This window comes from Mya arenaria, chromosome 17, assembly GCF_026914265.1.
Source record: "Mya arenaria isolate MELC-2E11 chromosome 17, ASM2691426v1".
Lineage (NCBI taxonomy): Eukaryota > Metazoa > Mollusca > Bivalvia > Myida > Myidae > Mya > Mya arenaria.
The window spans coordinates 38,314,384-38,336,671 of record NC_069138.1 but is presented as its reverse complement, the minus strand read 5'-3'; the positions used below and the strand labels follow the sequence as shown (position 1 = coordinate 38,336,671).

At 35.7% G+C, this 22,288-nt stretch overlaps 3 protein-coding genes across 4 annotated transcripts; 1 reads left to right on the top strand and 2 right to left on the bottom strand.

The window, feature by feature from the left end:
• Positions 1-1,307: 1,307 nt before the first annotated feature.
• On the bottom strand, positions 1,308-8,049 carry LOC128224518 (uncharacterized). 2 transcript variants are annotated; one of them, XM_052934387.1, is made up of 4 exons: positions 7,903-8,049; positions 3,366-3,741; positions 3,009-3,132; positions 1,308-2,744 (listed from the first exon to the last, which is right to left on the bottom strand). In XM_052934387.1, the coding sequence occupies exons 2-4, from the start codon at positions 3,478-3,480 to the stop codon at positions 2,477-2,479; spliced, it is 507 nt and encodes a 168-aa protein (XP_052790347.1). In that variant the 5' UTR covers positions 3,481-3,741; positions 7,903-8,049; the 3' UTR covers positions 1,308-2,476. The 2 variants fall into 2 exon arrangements, with proteins under 2 accessions (XP_052790347.1, XP_052790346.1); XM_052934386.1 differs by lacking the exon at positions 7,903-8,049 and adding an exon at positions 6,755-7,158.
• A 1,159-nt stretch (positions 8,050-9,208) lies between these two features.
• LOC128223459 (inosine-uridine preferring nucleoside hydrolase-like) lies at positions 9,209-12,718 on the bottom strand. The gene is made up of 7 exons (XM_052932739.1): positions 12,662-12,718; positions 11,758-11,950; positions 11,290-11,463; positions 11,226-11,253; positions 10,883-10,999; positions 10,163-10,299; positions 9,209-9,760 (listed from the first exon to the last, which is right to left on the bottom strand). Exons 2-7 carry the CDS (start codon positions 11,941-11,943, stop codon positions 9,416-9,418), a joined length of 987 nt encoding a protein of 328 aa, XP_052788699.1. The 5' UTR covers positions 11,944-11,950; positions 12,662-12,718; the 3' UTR covers positions 9,209-9,415.
• Positions 12,719-13,784: 1,066 nt separating this feature from the next.
• LOC128224874 (DNA polymerase epsilon subunit 3-like) lies at positions 13,785-21,990 on the top strand. Its single transcript, XM_052934966.1, has 5 exons — positions 13,785-13,850; positions 17,852-17,934; positions 18,071-18,156; positions 18,481-18,599; positions 19,690-21,990. The coding sequence occupies exons 2-5, from the start codon at positions 17,869-17,871 to the stop codon at positions 19,929-19,931; spliced, it is 513 nt and encodes a 170-aa protein (XP_052790926.1). The 5' UTR covers positions 13,785-13,850; positions 17,852-17,868; the 3' UTR covers positions 19,932-21,990.
• The last annotated feature ends 298 nt before the right edge of the window (positions 21,991-22,288 follow it).

The following is a 22,288-nucleotide window of genomic DNA, read 5'->3' as shown; positions in this document are numbered from 1 at the left end:
TTAACTGCTCTTTACAAATTGAAAGTATTACCCTGAGCTTTGTAAACATTTGTTTAATTGATGTGAATTGTATGAATGGGGACATTAATACTTGATGAATATTATTAGAAAGTGTTCATGGACGTATTCAGTATACAAAATGTATTGGCTTTACGATTTCATTTTGCAGACTGCTAACGTAGGAGTGACTTAATTAACTAAACTTCAGACTGATAAGCCAAGTTCAAAACATATGTGTAATGCTCAGTTTTAATTAAGATTCGTTATAGCCTAGGTATGCAGTACATTATGTGATATTGTGAAAGACCACTAGATAAATATCCTATATATTTCGCAGTGATTTGACTTATCAAGTAGATCCAGCACGTTCAGCAAGTGTTTTTATATCACAAACCATTCAGCTTCAAAACCTACAAATATTGAATGTAGCCAACGGTCTTATATGGTATAACCACCCTCATTCACTATCATATGTTAATAAATATTTTTTTTGAAACACATCTAATGCTGAGAAACCACTTCTGATTTTGTATATATTGCTCTACTTCAGGCTATAGTACAAAATGCAGAAGTAAAGATCTTAGTTTCTCCTGATACATGTAATGATTATACCAGCTCTCATCACAGGTAATAGTATTGGTGTAATGATTATACCACCAACACCACAGTTGTCAGTATCGGTTTAATGATTATACCAGCTCTCATCACAGGTAATAGTATTGGTGTAATGATTATACCACCCAACACCACAGTTGTCAGTATCGGTTTAATGATTATACCAGCTAACACCACAGGTGACAGTAGTGGTGTAATGATTATACCAGCTAACACCACAGGTGACAGTAGTGGTGTAATGATTATACCAGCTAACACCACAGGTGACAGTATCGGTGTAGTGATTATACCAGCTAACACCACAGGTGACAGTATCGGTGTAATGTTTATACCAGCTAACACCACAGGTGACAGTATCGGTGTAGTGATTATACCAGCTAACACCACAGGTGATATACCGGTGTAATGATAATACCAGCTAACACCACATGTGACAGTTTCAATGTTATGATTATATTAGCTAAAGCCACAGGCGACAGTATTGGTGAAATCATTACACCAGCTAAAACCACTTGTGACAGTATCTGTATAATGATTATACCAGCTAACACAACAGGTCACAGTATCGGTCAGTGACATTATGATTTTTTATATAATAATATATATAATTATAAAAAAATGCCATTAGTGAAAGTCACTGCCACCTATGGCTAGGTCATTTATGCATACCTATAATGAAAACGAAAATCCAATACATGTTAAAATATTACTTTATTATTTGAAGAGTCAATGAATTAACAAAGTAGAAACTAAACTGTTGAGCCAGTTAGGTATGAATGTATGATCCTAAGGCCTGAGACCTTGAATGGAAATATCCAAACGACGTTTTGACTGGCATTGTATAGTAGGAGAATGCACTTACCTAAGTAAAGGTAAATACGACACAGTAATATTGTCAAACATAATAGAACCATGAAGTTTCCTATAAAAAAATGTAAGCATGTATTGTCCGCGAATAATTACATCAATGTTATCATGTACGTATAAACCATAGTTCCGTCGTTTTATGATATAAGTTATTCTGTTCACACAAAACAGCAGGTGGGCGTGATAGACTGTCAGAGATACATAATGAAATATTCGAAAGTTTTGTACCTCATGTCACACGCTACATGTTATAATGAAATGATAAATGCGTCAGTCAACCTAATTATTTTATTGCTAAAAAACTAAATGCGCCAGATATACATGAATAATAGATAAGATATGTCCCTTGAATTAAGTTATAAATAATATAGTTACCTGATTCGTTACAGAAATACAAATTTGTTATTTTTGGGTGATTTATTTGAAAGCAAACAATTTGTCTTGAATTGAACTATTTCTCGGGCAACGGTATGAACTGTTTCCCTCTCGCGCTATTTCCAAATTTTATTTTTCGACGGCATATAATTAATGTTTTTAACAATGTGTTCAAATAAATTTTGATCAGGTAATAAAACAGTTATTTTCTTTTGGTTAAGATAAACCTACTAGTAATAAAACAGTTATTTCATGGTGCTTTTGGTAACGGTTAAAGAACCCTTTCCTTTGGTGTCGGCGATGACATTCTGTACTGTTGCCCCCGCCATATCGGCCTCGTGCCACGGTCCAGAAGTCATCTCCGCCACCTCGGGACAACAGTTTTGACTGTTAACCAAATAACCATGAAATAACTGTATACTGTTCTACAACACTCGCCGAAGAACAGCGCTATGGGAGAAGTATACTTGTAATTATACTGGAACAATAACTTACCAGCACACTGTTAATAAATCTTAAATTAATACTGAAGAGCTTATTTACGATTACACGTAAAAATGTAATACTTTATAGTTTCCAGTGAGCACAATTTTATATCAATGTTTTGTACTTCTGCCACTCATATAACGAAGTTTGGTAGATAGTCATCTTCATTTAGATCCGGTGTGGGGTGACGCTTGCCGCACCCGACGGGGCGCGTGAGCCTGTTCAGAATGCTTTTCATTCGCCGCGCTGGCACGGGGTCACGTGATGAGGTAGCTTCCTCCTCCCATTCGTACTCGTGGAAGCCCCGCTGGTAGTGGCCGCAACCCCGTGGGTTGGACTTGATATCCGGTTTCTTTGTCAGTCGATCCACCAGACCGGCTATGAACTCCTTGTTGCCCGTTCTGTAATGAACATAAACATCGTTAATATCAAGCAGCCACATGCATCATTAAGAAATCTACCTAAATACCAAATATAGATGTTTCATTTTAACATTGAAGTTAAGTTATTCCTGCCTTTCATCTTTCGTTGAGCGATCTAACCGATAGTATACACATTGAAGATATTTTTTTTACTCCGCAAAAGTCATGCACAGCGTCCTGCAATTACTTCATTTAGCATGTTAAAACTGTGCTCCAACTTAGCCAAATCAAACGACTTCTAACCTGAAAGCGGGGGCCCGCGGCACATCGATGCCAAACTCCGGTATAAACTCCATATTGGGCTCCCGTCGTCGTCGGCGGCGGTGTCGGAAACGTTCAGTAGCTTGTATCTCCAGCTGGAGCAGCTCTGGAAGATACATCACACCAAATACTGATACACACAATGTTTGTGACGAGCAAGCTAAGAAAACAAATAGTAGTCTTAAATTACATTGCTTCAGTTTTTGCCGCTTTCGATGACAGAACGACCTGATGAGAAAATAATGTTTTTCTCTTTTTTTTTCTTTCAAAAGGTACACTATAATTTAATGTAAAAGATTAAATGAGCTAGTTCTGATAGTTCAATAGAAAACACCATACCGGGTCTGTGCAGTTTCTGTCTAGGGATATTCTTATGCATGGTCTTCTCCCTGGTCGTGTACAGGTGCTTGATGTTGCGGTCCGTTAACGCGCCGTACGTCACATTGAACGCCATGGCGCGTGCGTCACACGTGGACACGCGCTATTCGGATGATAATAACACGTGACTTTCAGGGACGTGCGATGTTCCACGTGTCTTGTCGACAAGTGATTATAATTTGTTTTCGACCACTTTATTTTTTATTTATCCATGTTTGAAGGCTTGAAGTATTCGGATATCCTTAACAACGGCCTGTAGTCGACCAGCACTTCACCGACAACTACTCACACAGTCAGAAACCGTTTGTCATTTACTTCCCATAATCCTTCTAAGGATCTGAAAATTATATTTACATATTAAATACCAATTTACATAGCTAATTATTCCTGTTAATACGTATATGTTATATTATGCACAGACTTTGGTAGATTTAAGCTTCAAAGCAAACATATAACAGCTCTTTAAATGGACTCGTTCACATTTTATACGTGCATATATCGGAAAAAGATTGGGGTGAAATGTTATAAAAATGTTTCAATGATAAAGCGTTATCAAAGACTGTATTAAGAAGTCTATTGTTTAAAAAATATTCTTGAATGCGCCATAAAATGCTCTTTTTTGTGGTAAAGCTTAAGTAAATTGATCGAAAATTAAATTATGTTGTGCTTGCATTTACAAAAGTCTGTTCAAATGAGTATTGGCTGGGTGTTAGTTCACAAAAGAAAGTAGTTCGTCCAAATTTAACAAAAATCTTTGAAATAGTCTCTTTAATTCACTTCTAAGCTTTATGCGGGACGGCAGTAAGTGCATTCAGAACGGCTGGGTAAAGAAGCTTTTTCTATTCAAGAGCAATAAATCACAATATGTCTATCAAAATATTGTCATTGACGCTTTAATCGCATTTCATATGTTCAAGTGTCCAATTATCAAGTTTTAGAAATCTCGCGGTATGGGCTTTATTCTACACAATTACTTTTAGTGCAACCCAGTTGCATTAGATTTACAAATTATACACTAGTGAAAGTCGGTGGTAGAGTTTTAGGTCACAATAACTTGTTGATGTTTTCTCACGAAGCAGTGCGCTGTCATCAAATTATCTAACGTTTTGAGACCAAGGGACGTTCCATCCTCCGGACAGAAAAAATATATAAAATGGACATTGATACAGAAAAGAAGATTATTTTTGTCAAATATTATTCCCCTTGTGCGCCAATTATTCAGGAACACGTGGAAGATTGAATAAAAGTGTGTTCGAAGAAGAAATGCATTGTTTAATAATTGTTGCACAATGTTAAGGAACGTGAGCCTTTACACTGACAAAGCTTTCTTGAGATTTAAACCGTGGTCGTGTGTTTTCACCACACACCCTTAGAAATAGGGTTCATAAACTAGTAAAGGACAATTAACCTTCCACTCAAATTTCATTGTCCTCGGTGAACCCGTTCTAGAATTATTATGCGGACATATTTTTATAAGGCGGTGGACCATGACCTTGATTGTTGTTTTACTGACCAGAAACACAACACCGCTCAATTTTCATTCGTTCAGATTTAATCGTTCTCGACAAATTGTGCGGAAAAAAGTTATGATAACATCACGATTGACCTTGACCTATGACCTGTTCACTTTGACCTTTAGCCTATTAAGCTTGTAACCATAGGGACATGTACAGGCCAAGTGCAACCTATCACTGAAGTTTTATGGTCCTGTGATAAACAATTCTTGAGTTATTTTGCGGACAAGACATGGTCTACCTACTGACCGACCGGCCGACCGACAAACTATCCTACCGAGCTACCGACATTTGCAAACGAAAGTAGGCATACAAAGGATACCATAGCCACGAATTATGTGACTCAAAACCTCGTAGAGAGGACTAATCTGCAATGATTTACTTTGTGAATTTCACTTTTGACAATGATATCGAACATAACTATTAAATTGTATAACTTGAAAACAATACATAAGGTCACAGATAAAGGATAGATTTATAGGTCCATTATGTTTAATCAGCCCCATACATGGCCCATTCATTAAGTTTAAGACTTGAAATGTTTCCTTTTCAGTAACTTATCTTTTTCTTTCAAACATTCTGACCAGTTTTTAAATACAACATTATTTACTTGTCCCCAACAAAGCGATTCTATTTCGAGTGCCATAGACCAATGCAGATCTGAGGACGTTGTGAACTCTTATTTGTTTGTAAATTAAACTCATAATTTATATTAACACTTTAAGAATTTACCATGAATTTCGGCTGGTTATCTAATTCAATACAATAGAACGTCAGAGTTTATAATATTTGTTTAAAGAATTTCTTGAGTGAATGCCTGTTTAATATTCAAGTTCTTCTTAAGTTTCTACTTTAAACAGGACTCGCTCATGTTTAGGACCAATAATTACTTTTCGCGGTAATGCATCTGAAAACACTTATTTTATCATGACTTAACTCTATGACATCGAAATTGCAGAAAATTGTACAAACCAGTTTAATAAAAAAAATGGTGTTGTTGGGTTGCGAACCCACCCCGGTAAAGTCAAGAAAAAATCGAAACTTCCAATATGCCACAAGGCCTATACTACAAAGATGGATATTTTGACCTTTTAATAATACATTGATAACATCACGTGATAATGTAAATCAACCAATCACGCACAAACGAATCGCTTACTCCCGTTAGAAACGTTCTTGAAAAGAGTGGTATTGAAGGATTTTTTTTGCGGAAAGGTTCCAACTGTCAGTATCTTAGTTTTAACACTCCTAATGATTTACCACACTTTTTTACGGTAATAAAAAAGAAGACGTGCATTTTATAAGCCATGAGCGAGTCCCTTTAAAGCCTTACTATTTAGTTTGATGATCGGTGTCGATTTCTCGTCTATCGTCCTCATTCTAATATTCTACTGATGTATTGTAAGGCTATATAAACACATGATACAGGGACACTGATTGAGTTGAGGTATTCGTCCTTATTTATATTCATTATGTCCCTCTGTTAAATAAGAAAAAAAAAACTAAAGCATAGATCCTCATACAGTGGAAGACTTATCTGCAGTTGTAATGCATGCGTTACATTGAAATGAAATTGATATAACTGTTTAGGCCATTTTAATCCATACGTCCATGCAAATTAATAAAACAGACAGACATTAGAACAATTTAATACTGTTTACTCGATCATTCTGGCCACGAGGTTTTTCAGGTTACAGCAATAGTTCTGAATGTATAATGACGGTATAGTGTTTCTTGCGTAAGTGAGTGACATTTGATTATAAAGAAAATAACACGACACAGCTTAACAATATCAAGAACAAATAAAAGCAAATAATAATATCGTATTAAACAAACCTTCAAAGCACTTCTGTTTTCAGTAAGTTATCGTTTTCCTCACAAAATACATGCTGTGTGACCAACGCATGTCATAACTCCTGGTTAAGGTCTTTTATCATATATCTATAAACTTAAATCTTTCTTATCGAAAGATTGACTTGTCCTTTTGAAGATTTTTTTTGATAACTTCTTTAACAAAATATGAACCTATTTTTAAGCCAAATCGATAACAATTTCACCTCCTATTTACTAAAATAAATACCAATATCCGATTTCTGATAATTGAATCAATCTGTACCGAACAAACTGTATTAGGTCATTTATTTAAATTTTAAAAGCAATTTATCTAAATTACAGTCAAACTTCTTTGCTGTTGATGATAAAGACGTTATTATCCATATTTCTACCTGCACTCGAGTAAATGTTAAGACAGTTATGTATACACTATTTCTGTTCTGTTCTGTATACAATATGTATTTATCCAAATTTCAACTTCGTTCAAAATACAATTAAACGATGTAATGACGTCAAATTAAATGGCGCCAATAATCACACATATAGCAAATTGGCTCGATTTTCAAACAAAATATGAAGAAGAAGAAAAAAACGGTCCCACCAACAAAATCTGACCTCAAACATAATATCATTCACGCTTCTTAATTAATTATCATAACAAAACAATGGTTATGGTATTGGTTTGCTTAGAATTATAGAATCTGGCGAATGACAGATGTATTCAGTTTTCAACGGGAGAATTGTATCCTAGAAATCGGTTTCAATATTTGTTTTGAATCATGCTTTATGCATGGAAATATTATACCACTAGAATTAACATTCTGTATTGTAAAGACTTGATGGAAAATATATGAAAAACAATACCGGTGGACGTGCAAACACTGGTGGAATCGAACCGAAAACCGGACAAAAGCATCCCAGTGGAGACAATTATGGAAACCCCGTTAAAAAATGTTGTGTTTGTTGTTGTTTTTCTCCAAATAATAAGTAATACTTTAATATCAGTTAAATTAATTTATAAATAAGTAGTACTTTCTTTCTAAAATGAGATTTTTATGTCGATACAATTGTCTATTACAGCTAGGGAACACTAAATGGCATAAACATACAATTTACCACATCAATAAGCGTGAAAACAATTTAAATTTTACCTCTTCAAAACTGGTTTAAAGTAATCCTTTTAATTCAACATTTTTAAAAGCCGTTTAACATTCAAGTTCCTTCACCTTCAGGTAGTAGCGATTATATATCCCGTATCTTAATACCTTTGAACCAGGCGGGTGCCAAATGTATTTTTGTCAAAGAGTAAACAACCTCGGCGACTAATGCGAGGCTAAGTGGACATACAGCGTCATATTGGTCACTAATGAAGACCGCTAAAAGGCAGGTCATAAGCTTCCTTTTATTTCATTGTGTGTATTGAATGTTGGGCATGAACTCGTAGCCGTACTACTATCGTATGTAAATATTTCACTATGGAAAATACTTATTTTAAACTAATTTATTATCCACAATCGTTATGTAAACAAAATACAGTTCGCAATGTTGCTGGAGCTATAAATTCAACGCTTTGAACCCTGTTACAAGTCAAACAAGTTAGGACATCGTTGGTAATGTTCTGTGAAATAAGTAGTAGTTTCGCAAGCAATCCGGAAATTTATTAAATGGATTTTTTCAAATAGTTAGCTCTTTACGTCATCATGAAGCAGCTGGGTTACGTGTATATACGGTCAATGATGTTACGTTCATAGTTTATCAAATTGCGTCGACATTCAAGGACGATTGGTCCACATTCGAACAAGTTAGTCCACAATTAGGCAAATAACGTCCATATTCGAAAATATTTGTCTACAATTAAGCCAGATACGTCCATTCGAAGTAGAAAGTCGAAAATTAGCAAATAACAACCATATTCGAACAAATCTTCCACAATTAAGCATGCTACGTCCATATTCGAACAAATAATTCCACAGTTAAGCAATTAACGTCCGCAATTAAGCAAGAGTATACGTTACGGGGTTAGGGGGTGACCCGATATGGGATATACGGGACAAATGACACCATATCGTGTGAGAGCGAAGCTCGAACCCGAATATGGATTCCTGCGTTCCGCATATCCAATACCGGGTCATATTTACCCATGTGACGTTTATATCACCTCGCCAACCTATAACATTGATCAGGACGCCAACTCAATCTTGAGAGTGTTTCATTTTTTCATCGGATTCGGAAAATAGACGCCAGTACGATATTAAGATTAGTGACCCAATATGGGGTCACCACGTGACCAGTCAAGGCAGTCATTGACCAATGGCATTGCGTAATTCATGTTGGATGCGTGATATACGTCCACGCAAAACAAGTAGGTCCATAATTAAGCAAGTTACACCAATATTCGAATAAGTTAGTCCTCAATTACGTCCACAAACAATGAAGCAAAGTCCACGTCAAGCAATTTAATTCATTTGCATGCAAGTTACACCAGCAAATAATTTGGCAATGAAGCATAGTAAATTTCCACAAGATGACAGCAAAAGACTTACAATCATAGGTTATATTAAAACTCCCACGTTACGCTCCAAATATACCGGAAGTAAGCCTTTTTTTCTGTTTTAATAAAAAATGTGTTTTTGCTCAAGTCTCGACTGCTGACACGTTTTGATTTTAACAAGAGAGAGCTCTATCCATCAACTGTTCGTACAGACTCTGGTGCAGACCGGTGACGATGGTTACATTTGGCTTTTTGTATAAGGGATCGTTAACATCTCTCTTTCTCCAGTCAACAACCATTTGACCACTTGTGTAGTGACCTTTAGTTTCCACGGTTGCGTAAACGTGTACACTGCTTTTGATGACGTCATCTGAAAGAAAACATGCCATGCACGCCTCGTCGGCCGGGACAAAGTTTGGCGCGTTCTTTGGTTTAACGTAGTTGACGCTCCACTCATCCACGGACTTAATAAATCTGGCTTTTTCGGTATCATGTGATCGCGTGTTGGTATGCGTTTCCTGCAATGGTAGAAAAAGTAATACAAATAGAGTACCAATAGATGAAATCTAAATTAAAAAACGTGAGCATTAAAAATGGACACTACAGACGCGGGTCTGGTTGACTAAGAGACGTTAAGAGAACAGTTTAAGCCAGAGATATGGGTTATATATATTATCGTCTCATAAGGTCAAAATACCGTGTTTTCTGCACATTTATTTCAAATTAAACTCGGTATCCACATAAGAACCATTGTTTTCGACATTTTATACATCCTTTTTGGTATTTTAAAACATTTGTATTCATTGTGGTAAATCTTATTTGGGAGTTAGAGTGCATCTTTTCAAGAACGTTATCTCTTATCACTGGATGGAATTCGGACAAGCTTGTATGTGCATCGATCACCGTCAGACCGTGCTCACCCATGAGATGGCATGTTCCAGGCAAGTTTCCCACGGCATCACCGTCATCGGACAACATAGCTGACCAAGAACCACGAAGGCTGCTTCCGGGTCTGCATAGAAGTTGAACTCTGCCGCCATTGTTATGTTCCCTCTACCTAAAAGAGGGAAACAAAATATTTATTTTCTAATAAGACACACATAGAAACGTTGTAACGTTGTGAAGTGATTATTAAGGATCTGAATTTATTGAGATTGGTTAAATGCAAATCAATATTAGAATGTTGGAGAATAATTTGATGAGACGTCAAAAATGCAAGGAGAACAATTTTCTCTGTGTTATTGTGTGTTACCCAAATTCTCAAACTTAATCCTTGCTGGGTCCGTTTCCATTTCATCTGAGCGTTCTTCCTGACAAAACATATACTTTGTACGTTGTCGTCATAACATTCCTCTAGCGGAAGAAAATAAAATAACATTCAGCTAATATTGTCAAAAATAGTCGCAGGTGTTCGTCGTAAGAATCAATAAAGATCGCCAGGTCGTTTAATTAAATCACGCTGATATCATGTCAAACTCTCATAGACATTCCTCTATTAGCCTCTGGTATGTTGTAGGTGAATTTGATAGGCCTTTTTACACATTCAGAAGACTACCGTGTTAACAGGACGTAATGACAGTGATAGTGCTAATACATCTAACATATTTTGAAAAAAAAACATACTCTCGAAGTTATCATACCTTGGTAATTTCCACCCATGATGTGACATGACTTCAGACGGGAGCCAAACGCCGAATCCAGCCGGATTGCCATGGCAACATTGGTCAACGGTCCTATGGAAACAAGTTGGAGTTCACCTGTGACAAAAATAAAATGAACTTGCAAAATCAAAGGTATTTTAGCCAATATTCATAAGAATTCTTAAAATGTTTCAACCTTTGTGTTTCAAGTACATTTAAATCATATCGGGATTTTTCAAATGCCCTTTGAAGTACGATTGAATAGAACTGTATCCTTATATTGACAGTGTGCTAATTAAATGAGTTCGGACGGTAGGTCGGCCTGTTTGTTTAACGGAAATACGCAATGTGCGAAGCTGTACGACAGGCTGCTGAAGAGGTGAGATCTAACTTGTTTAAGACTTAACTGCATGCTCCTTTGACAGCTGTAAGAGCGCCTGTACGCCGTGCTCAATCTGAATGCGGTCAATTCCAGGTGCGCCGGGGTCAGGTACGTCCCCTAAGCCGTCCACCCCGTGATACGGGGAGCCCGGTTTCCGCTCCCCCAGGAGGGGTGCGTCACATCCAGTGTAGACGGGGATCTATGATAAAATAAATTATATTATATAGTATGTATAGGCGATACCTTGCACTAATTTTGTTTCATGTAAGTGGTAAAGTAATTATTCGGAACGTTGCAATGATAGTGATCCAACCGGTCATAGTTGAGACTAACAGTACAAATTCCATTATCACTACATAAAATATGTGTTACCAAATGCAAAATGGTTTTGCGGACGAAAGCGTATGTGTGCCTTGAAAATAAGAATCCATCTAAAATAGATAGAAATGTTTAAGTAAATTTGCTTGCATCGATTCAATATAAAATGTCTTACGTCTAGTTTCTTCGCCACTTGCAGTACCCTCAATGCGTTCAGTGATGCCTGTGTGACGTCACAGTTCCCGGCAACGCACGTGATAGCGATGACGTCAATATTGACGTCTGACAGTGCCATCAAGATTGACATGGCATCATCGTTTCCCGGGTCACAGTCAATGACGAGCTTCCTTCTGGTCGCCATTAAGCTTCTGTAAAAGACAAGAACGTGCCAATGGTATGTTTGTAATACACGAAAATACACCTTCTTTTATTGCAGTTCTTAAAGAACGCTAAAAAGCCTAAATTTACAATCAAAATAACGTGACAAACACGTTTTGCCAACTTTTTTTTTATTTTTTGTCTTGGAACGAGCCAATTTTTGCGAAAATCCATGGTAACCAGTTATATAAGACTGCTGACAAAAAATAAGAATGCAGATTTTTATATTTAAGTTCAAAAAATGATTTGTATGCATTTTTCTTCAACCGTTAGCCATAAAACATTACTTTTCGAACGGAAATATGAAAATCTACCATCTGATTTTTTGTCAGCAATCTTATATCATTAGTTTGCATATATTTATGCAAAAATTTGATCTTACCAAGACAAAAAATAAAAAAGTTGTAAAAATGGTATATCTGTGAGAGTGCAACTTTAAAGAACGCTAATGGGCCAAAATTTACGATCAAAATAACGTGACAAACACTTAAATTCCAATGCTTTAGATCAAGGAAGTCGCGGTCCTAGATTTACATATACCTTGGTTGTGTTTAACCCATTAAACTACTTTGTCTAATTATAATACGTTGTTTTTTTATTCATATTACACAAATACGTTTTACTTGGTTTTAAAGTTAATATAATTCCAAAGAAAACCGGTGCTCTCATAACAAGAAAAAAACAATGTACAGTTTACTCACCTTCTCTGATCATACCTCGAGGCGCTACACAAATATTGAATCAAGGTCAAGATATCACCCACATACCGTATAAATTACTTGTTTTCAAGGAGATGCAGGGAGCGTCTTATTTAGGCAATGGATCTTATCGTTTTAATTATTATAACGTTAGATCGCCGCCTGTGTTGAGGATGACCCAGTTTAAATGTCACGATACTGACCCGCAAACAGGTGAGTTAATAGTTTATGGCTTGTGTGAGCATGCCAGATCATGTGATAGAGCACCTTATTTGCAAACAAAGGGTTCAAGATCCGACCCCCGGGCTGGCGACATTGTAGTGCAACCGAGTATGTACACGACACGTTTCAGTCACGAATATAATGTGTAGCTAAATTCATTATTTGGTTTTTAAGAGACGTGCCTTAAACGTGTTGGTGGTATTGAGTTGGATAAATGTACAATAAATAAGAGTGGTTTGACATTATTTACATATACATCCATGTAATTTCATGCAAACTGATTCTGTGGCCTATTTTACACGTTGATGATTAAGGTGAATAAATGGTATGCGTATTTTCCTCAATATCAATAATTCAAGAAAAAAAATCATTGTACATACACTATCCATGGAACTAAAAGATAACCATATTTTATATGTTATATGTTTAATCCTACGTTAACCTTATCATTTATATTTGACCTTCAGTGTTTTATTGTCCCATACAATAATAGAAGGATTTATATCAACACCAAGAGATCTTCGGACTTATAATACGATTACAACTACAGGTACAAGCCCAGTACACTGCACTGTGGACACAAACGAACACACACCAGATACAAACACCCAAAAAGAGCATCAAAATAGCTTTACCGATAAATGATTTAATTATCGCCCACTGGAGCACGAGTCTATACTTGTTTGTATTGCCATAACCACACACTTAGAAATATAGGCATTAACAGAGTTAACCAGATATCTGCATGTGACGGCACCACATTGACATAGTCAATGCAATTGGAAAATTGTTTCAATATTTGGTAATATAGTAATTACAAGAAATAAACATAATGGGCGTATATATATATTATTTTTTTGGACATGATAACCGTCCTGTTTTGAGCTGTGCCGTTTTGTCCTGATTTTTTGTCATTTTCACGACGTAAATATTTATCAAATGAAACAACAAACCAAACTTGGCGCGGAAGGTAAAGGTAGCATTTACTCGGTCAAAAGAAACATTCATCTGAAGTTATCAACAAAATCACCCATTTATCTTATTTGTTGAAGTTTATTTTTATTTCTTGATTATATATCATGATTGACAACATTTGAAAACTTTAATGTCACATGACTTCGTGTTAAATATATTTCCCGTGACGTTTTTTCCTCACACATTTAGTTACTGTATCTTTTATTTGTTTAATTTGTCGGTAATTTGAAATTGGGACAAATCTTCAAACATGTCATGTGATTGTGTCACTGTTGATTTTTTTCAATGTAAGAGTTAAAGTGAAAAAAGTTATCACTTTTTTGACGTTGATTTGCTTCATCAGTGTTTTATTTTTTCACTAACAGGTCGGCGCGCACCATTCATGTCAGTTACACTCAGAAGAGGAGTTGGCATTAACAGATAGATAGATAGAAATCATAGATATAATAGATAGAATGGGGATAAGAACCAGCTGCCCGGTTAGCTTGGTTAGAGCCCCGTACTGTGCCAGGCAGTCATGGGTCCAGCCCTTGAATTACAGACCATGGACGTTATGGACAAGACATAACGGACCATATTTTGGGACATTAAGAACCATATCTGGGGACATTACGGACCATGTAGAGAAACATAACGGACCATGATTTATAATGGAATTAACATTTTTTAACTCATATTTTATTAATTACTTGCATACGAATGCTCATTTTAATACAAATATCAGCCAACGAACTGTGTTTACATGAAATTCCAATTGATTAATCAGAGCTTTTTCACCAAAAATTGTGAAGAAGCCTAGCCTTTTCATTTTGGGAAATTTAAACGCGTGAAATTCTGCAAATTGAGAAATTATGCCTAAAAAAAATATGTCTGTTTCCTGTAACCCGACCGACCGTAATTTTTTTATGCCCCAAAATTCGAAAAGTCAGATTTTTAGCGATCTCTGGCCTGTGATGACAACGATAATTTAAATAATTTAGTAGTGTCCAAATCGTTGCATAGTTACAAACGTTTCCGGTTTGACAAGTTGAAACAATTGCAAAAACCTTAATGGCTGTGACATTAAACTGCAGGGCTTTCAATTGACCCGAGCTTCCGGGTTTTTGACGCACAGAAATCGGAGCCTCAATGCATGATCTAAATGTTTGTTTAATCCGAAAGGGCAATTAACACCCGAAGTGACAAGTGATTATCGATCTGGAATCTGATCGGTAACCTTGTCAATTAGCAGCACTCAAACTCAATGACGTAATATTAACTCCGCCCATTATGCATTGTTGTTTTACAAAACCATCGTACTTAGCGAAGAAGCTGAAGGTATCCGTTAATTTGAGGAGTTAATATTATGTCATTGAGTTTGAGCGCTGCTAATTGACACGGTTACCGATGAGATTTCAGATCGATAATCACTTGTCACTTCGGGTGTTAATTGCCCTTTCGGATTAAACAAACATTTAGATCATGCATTGAGGCTCCTTTCAGAAGATACCGACTCTCACACTGAAATTCTCCCGGGTCAAAACTGAATTTTGGGTCATTTACGATTTCTGTGCGTCAAAACCCGGGAGCTCGGTTCAATTGAAAGCACTGTAGAGCCGCGTTTTACACATTTTCTAGACAGTGTTTGTGTAAATACTTACCCGAACGTTTCATGCACCTTACCTAATGATTTACTGAACGTAATAAAAATAAGCATTCTTCGGGGATACGGTATGATTGAAATGATTACTTAATATTTACAAAGGTCAGCTTTTCATAGCCAATCAGGCTATCAGATTTAATTTTTTCATAGCCTGGTCCCCATTTTCATCGCCATGGCGACCGGTAAATTCGCACACTGAAAAAAAAATAAGTTGTGGAAACTATTTAAGGTACTGTACATGTTCTAGTTTTGCTGTTTTACTGTTTAAAAAAGAAAATGGTATTAATTTTTTATTAGTCATTCTAAGCTTTTTTGATACTGATTCTAGTCTATTTAAACATATTTTAGTCCAATCTATTATTTTACACTGTCCGCTGCCGAGTCAGCAAGTAAGGTTTAAGTGTCCAAGCAGTGAACAGCGTAGACCATCGGTCTACACTGGTCCCAAAGATCTGTACAACTCTGACAGCCTCTAAGAGTTAAATGGTTTAGTCATTGATTCTAGTCATTTATCAATCGAAGTATTGATTAAATATGTTTTGTGGAGATTTTTGTCTGTTCATGTTGTAACAGCATTTTATTTTATAATAGTTGCCATGTACATTTAATTGTAATACAACTTGATATTATTACACAGTCTATCTTAAAATAATCATGTTTTGTTATTACAAAATGTATGCATTTTGAAAGTTTTGTTTAAAACATTTGCCAAAAATAAATTGTCTAAATGTTCTTTGATTCACTCTTTCACTGGGTTATATTTGCAAAGTGTAAAGAACTGCTTCCCTGGTGAACATACTGACAATGCTCAAAATTGCACATAATGTTGCCACTGCTGGGAGTCGAACCCATGGCTTGCCCTTCAAAAGGATGCATTCTACAACTGAAATACATGTACAATGGCTGTCAAGCTAGCAGTTTTAGCTTATTAGTGGCAGAAAGATTGAATCTATATATCACACTGAATTCTTTTCAAAAATAATTCACCTGAAATAAACATGAATATTGGATCATTCTGACATTTAAAAAAAAAATCCCTTCCTACCGACCCACCTTTTTTCAGCATGTTACAGGAAACAGACATTTTTTTTTAGGCCTTAAAATGCGTAAACGTCTCAAAATGGGAAATTCCACATGAGGATTGAAGACACCTTTTTAACACTGGTCAAGGTATCCATATGAAACTTGGAACTCATGTTACAAAAAACAGGCTCATATCCTACATGTGAGTCTTCTTCTTTTTTCAATTATGACCTTTTTAATATGAAATGTGTACATACACTCCACAAGCTTGAAAAGTCTAAAATGTATGAACTTACACATGTAGATCTTATTGGGGGAGAAATCATGTCTTTGACTTTGCTTTTTTAACATTACACAATGACAAAAGAGGGAGAGAAATTAGTTTTATTCTTCATAGAGTTGATTCTAAATCGAGGGAAAGAATTGATAACAATATATGGACTAGATAGTCCTCGAATAACATTTAAATTTTACAGCATTCTTCTCATGTTTACTTAAAATATAAATAGAATAATTTGCTCAAACAGAATTTTTATTGTAAATTTTTTAAGTAAGATCTTCCTTTTTGGGAAAAATATCTGGGAATTGTGAAAAAAATATCTGGAAATTGGGAAAATAGGCCATTTTTCCCAATTGTGAAGTAGCCTAATTTCGGCCCCTAGCAAAGCAGGTGAAAAAGCCGTGTTAATGGTTATAAACTGACTATTGTATACCTTCAGTAAATAAGTCTATAGCAAAAAAAATTGTAAAATAATTATGTCCTTGACGAAAGACATCAGTTAAGAAAATGTAAGAAAGCAAACATATATTTACTTTTCAACATCATTTCAGTTGTAAATCCCCTATACCTTTGAGCCATATAAAATAATCGGAACAACAAGTTTCTCAAACAAAGAAAGAGATAACATAATTCACAGACAATTTCCATATAATCACCATTAAAAGACTAATTGAATGTACAATTGCTTACATTAACAAATATGTTATGATATAAAGTGAAAACAAACTGTGAATAGTTTATAAATCATGGTCTGTAATGTCCCAAACTATGGTCCGTTATGTCCCCAAATATGGTCCGTAATGTCTGGTCAGTAATGACTGTGACCCAAGCCCTACCGCTGGCTTTCCTTTTAGGTTAACTTCTAAGAGTGGCAGCAGTTAACAGCAGGTGTGTCTGTGTTGGCCTTAAAGGTTATGCGTGGGTAGGAACCAGCGACCCGTTGAGAACACTTTTCCTCCCAGGTTTACTTCGGGTTTAGATTAAAAACTGATAAAATATCAGGTTCATGTTAGTGTCACATAATTGTATCTTTCAAAAAAATTCTTTGCAGTTTAATAAAGAATCAAAATGGCTGAGAGACCTGAGGATCTGAATTTGCCCAATGCAGTTATAACCAGAATCATTAAGGATGCGGTATGAATGTTATAGCAGTTAAAATATGATCTTCTTGTGCATCAAAGTGATTGGACAATAATTAAATTGAATTTAATCATCCTTTAGTTGTAATTTGTTTGTATAAAAATTTACACTTATGTTTTTGTTGTAACAGATCCCAGATGGGGTGAATGTTTCCAAGGAGGCACGGCTGGCTATATCAAAGGCTGCCAGTGTCTTTGTCTTGTATGCCACATCTTGGTTAGTAATTTGGAATTTTTTAGATTCCTCTCTTACAGAATCAATTGTGTTTTGCATTTATGCCTGTACATACTAAGTAGAAGTCACTCTTATTATTTAGAATACGCATTGAATCCATCTTGTTTAACAGAATAGGTATTAACTGAAATCCACACATGTTCTATTTTATATTGTATTGCACATAATACATACATCCATATGATATATATGTATTAATAAATGAAAGTAGTGATGTGATAATGTATTACATGCTGGTATCAGTGATTATCATTAATAACATTACATACAATAATAACCGCAATGCTCCTGGTTCCCATTTTCCAGTTCCAACAACTTTGCATTGAAGGCAAAGCGAAAGACGATCACAGCAAAGGACGTGTTGGACGCCCTGGAGGATATGGAGTTTGACCAGTTTGTTGACCCGCTCAAGGAATGCCTTGATGGTAAATCATATGCCTTTTTATGCCCCCACAAAGTGGCGGCATATAGGGTTGCCCTTGTCCGTACGTACGTCTGTCTGTCTGTACGTACGTACGTCCCGAAGATTGTTTCCGATCTAATTCTTGAAAACCGTTTGTCCAATCCTCACCAAACTTTAAACACATGTTTGTGACCCTAATATCTTGATCAAGTTTGATAGTCATGGAAATCGCTTTAGTCCTTTAGGAGTTACGGCCCTTTTTTGCCAAAAATACTTCAAAAATATATGTTTCCAATCTAATTCTTGAAAACTGTTCGTCCAATCCTCACCAAACTTTAAACACATGTTTGTGACCATAATATCTTGATCAAGTTCGATAGTCATGGAAATCGCTTAAGTCATTTAGGAGTTACGGCCCTTTTTTGCCAAAAATACTTCAAAAAAATATATGTTTCCAATCTAATTCTTGAAAAGTATGTGTCCAATGTGGATCCAACAAGTTTTTTTTCCTGCCTGAATGGCGCCATATAACCTATACAGTCTTGCGATGCCGTAAAACCCAACTCAACTCAACTTATCCTATATGTGCAGATTATCCTGAATAATCATTATGGCTTATTTTCTGTGACAAAAAATCGAAGTGGGGGCATCCGTGTCCTATGGACACATTTCTAGTTTGTTTTGATCATTGAAGTCAAATGAGTTTAGTTTATAGTTTAGTTTATTCACAATATATGTAGACATTATGTACATGAGTATACTATACATATATTGAAATAATTCATTAAAGTGGAACAGAAAAGAAAACAAAATACACAATATTAAAATTCAGCGAAAAGTCATTCAAATCAAAATATTGATTTATATAAATAAATTTACATAAATAAATAAAGTGAAGGCATTGGGATAGCCTTGGTGATGCTGTGCAAAAACTCTAACCTTGGTCACATCTTTAAAAAACTGATCAAGAAACATAAGGCTCGTTCTTTGATCATTGTTGATTTATACCTCTTACTGACTGAAGTTTTTAATAACATTTAGTCACTAGAGTTGTACAGCTTGATTGCAGAAAAAGCCAACACAAATTCTTGACCAAATTTTATATTTTGCAGCTTACAAGAAGAACCAACAAGGAAAGAAAGACCAGAAGAGGAAAGACAAGGTGAGTCAGCCATCTGCGAGGTCCGGGGGTGGGGATGGGATGGAGGATGAGGGAGTGGTGGTGCTGGAGGAGTCAGAAGGAGAGGGAGAACTTGGTGATGATCCCCAGGGTGACGAGCCCATGGATGAGGCAGCAGGTGTGAACGGAGATGGTGATGTGGTGGAGATATCAGACACAAGTGAGGATGCATGAGGGAAATAGAGAGATGGTTAACCAGCAGTTAGTTATTGCAACAGAGTTGGAGTTGAAACTTCAAGTTTGGTTTGGGACTATCCCCACTTCATGGGCTTGCTATGTTCTTTATTCTCAGGGCCTTTATTGGATTCAGATTCATAAAGAACAAGTTGAAATGGTTGTCATTTTATTTACTGGGATATGATGGCCGGAGGCTGTCAGAGGTGGCTTAGTTCTATGTTGTTAAGGATGTATGGCAAAAAGATTTTACTCCAGTAGGAATTAATGTAGACTACTGTGAAATCATCAATGTTCGTGGGGCATTAATGTGCGTGGTTTTCGTGGGTTGGGTGATCCATGAATTCAAGATCCCACGAAATATAGACCCTTTATTCACTTTTTCAATTGCCTTGTTACGTACATACTGTAGTATATTCTTTAGAGAGGTCGCAGTATACAGCGTAAATACCGAACTCACTGTATATCTGACTATAATTGTTTTGGTAATATATTATATCTGCCTTTAACAAATAATAAACCAAATCATTTCATTGTGTTTTTTATTTACCAAATTATGAACACGTGCTGTAGCGTGTGCTGTCCATGAAAATATCGAGGTTTACGAGATGTGCGTGTTTAGTGTCGGTACTCGATTTTTTTTCTTTAATGAAATATTTAATCGATTACATTGATTGTTTGTACTCAAATATACGCACCTTTTCGGTGTTTTCACAGTTTGCAAAATTCTTAATTGAATGGCTTCGCCTATCTTTATCTTTGGTCAGGGTCCATCTTCTTTTATGACCGTAATTTCCAATTAAATCGATAATTGACATGGGTATATGCTCTAATTGGCATGTTGTACCACTAAAGCGTCTGTCATAAACCGTGTGACGTAGGAGACGGAAATCACGTGGAGATTATGCAGACGATTAAGGACGATCGCAGTTTCGGATTTTTTTTTCAAAAATGAAAAACCACGAATTCAAGTACCCACGAACATGTAAATTTTGAGAAAACCACGAAATTTCATGCCAACGAATATAAATGATTTCACAGTATATTGAACACTTGAAGGGCTAACTTTTTGAAATCTGTGTTCAGTGAATTAACTTTGGAATATATTATATATTTCACAATGAAATGCAAGACAACCTACAGCTCTCCTTTTCTTGCAACTTTTCAGTATTAAATACTACATGCACTGTTATGTATTTTGTACATGAAGTATATTTAAAATGTATGCGTCATGCCGATGCTTAATTTTTTTTTTAAATTTTAAACAGAAGTCTGTATTAAAGACAAACAGTGTATACAAATGTTTATTATGCTCAAAATATATAGAACATAAAAAAGCAGATTGACTCGTTATAAAACCAAAACAAAGTTTTTACATTGTATGTTGTAAATAATTTGATTTGTGCATTGATGGCACATGAAGGCATCTAGAGACACATTGTGTCTTGTTGGACTTGGAAGCTGTTTGTGCGAGGTGGTCAAAATAATTTGTTGGACTACACAGCCATGTGTTATTATTTATTGATGAACTATGACCCCTTTATTGGTCAATTGAATGGCTGAGTGACCTCTAGCCACATGCTAATTGAATCAACTGTAACAAATTGAAAACACTGTTTGCTGGTTTATTTTAAATTGCCAGTAATCATAAGTTCTTGATAAAATTGGTTCAGTTTTATTTGTAGTACATTAGTACAGACATGAATTTTTCAAGTAAAACTGTTTATTGTAGATTTGCCTACTATTTTTGTATGTTCTACTAATGCAATTGTGTCAATAGGCTGTAGAAGAGATATGGAAGTGCTTATTTTACTGAATGAACCAGTATTGAACTGGCTGGTTCCCCTTAGTTTTCAAATGTAATGAAAGCCTTCATTGTGTAGAAAGGAAATCTCTGATGCAGTAAAGCAGATTGCTTGCTTGGTCATGTAGCACACCATTCTTAGTTTATGTAATGATGGTTCAATAAATGTACTGCTAATATGTTATACATGTACCTTGAATTCATAAAATATGTTGACCTTTTTCTGTGATGAGATGAAATAAATTATAAACAAGTGTCGATTCTTCTATGAATTCTTAATTATTGCTACATGTGTGTCTAGTTAGAAGTTCATGTTATAAAGGAAAGAAAGGAACGTATTGTATAGCTGTGGTATATGGATTGCCAATTAAACAGTGACACAGATTATAGCCAAAATTAGTAAATATTGAATTGACAAAATAATCACATCAACTGTTGTGCTGCCTTGGTCAAAATTGAAGAAATGAAATACTCAAGTAAGAAAGCCAACACTTAAAATTTGGTAAATTATTGACAATTTTACTGCACTGATTCCAGATTATGGTGTGATCTG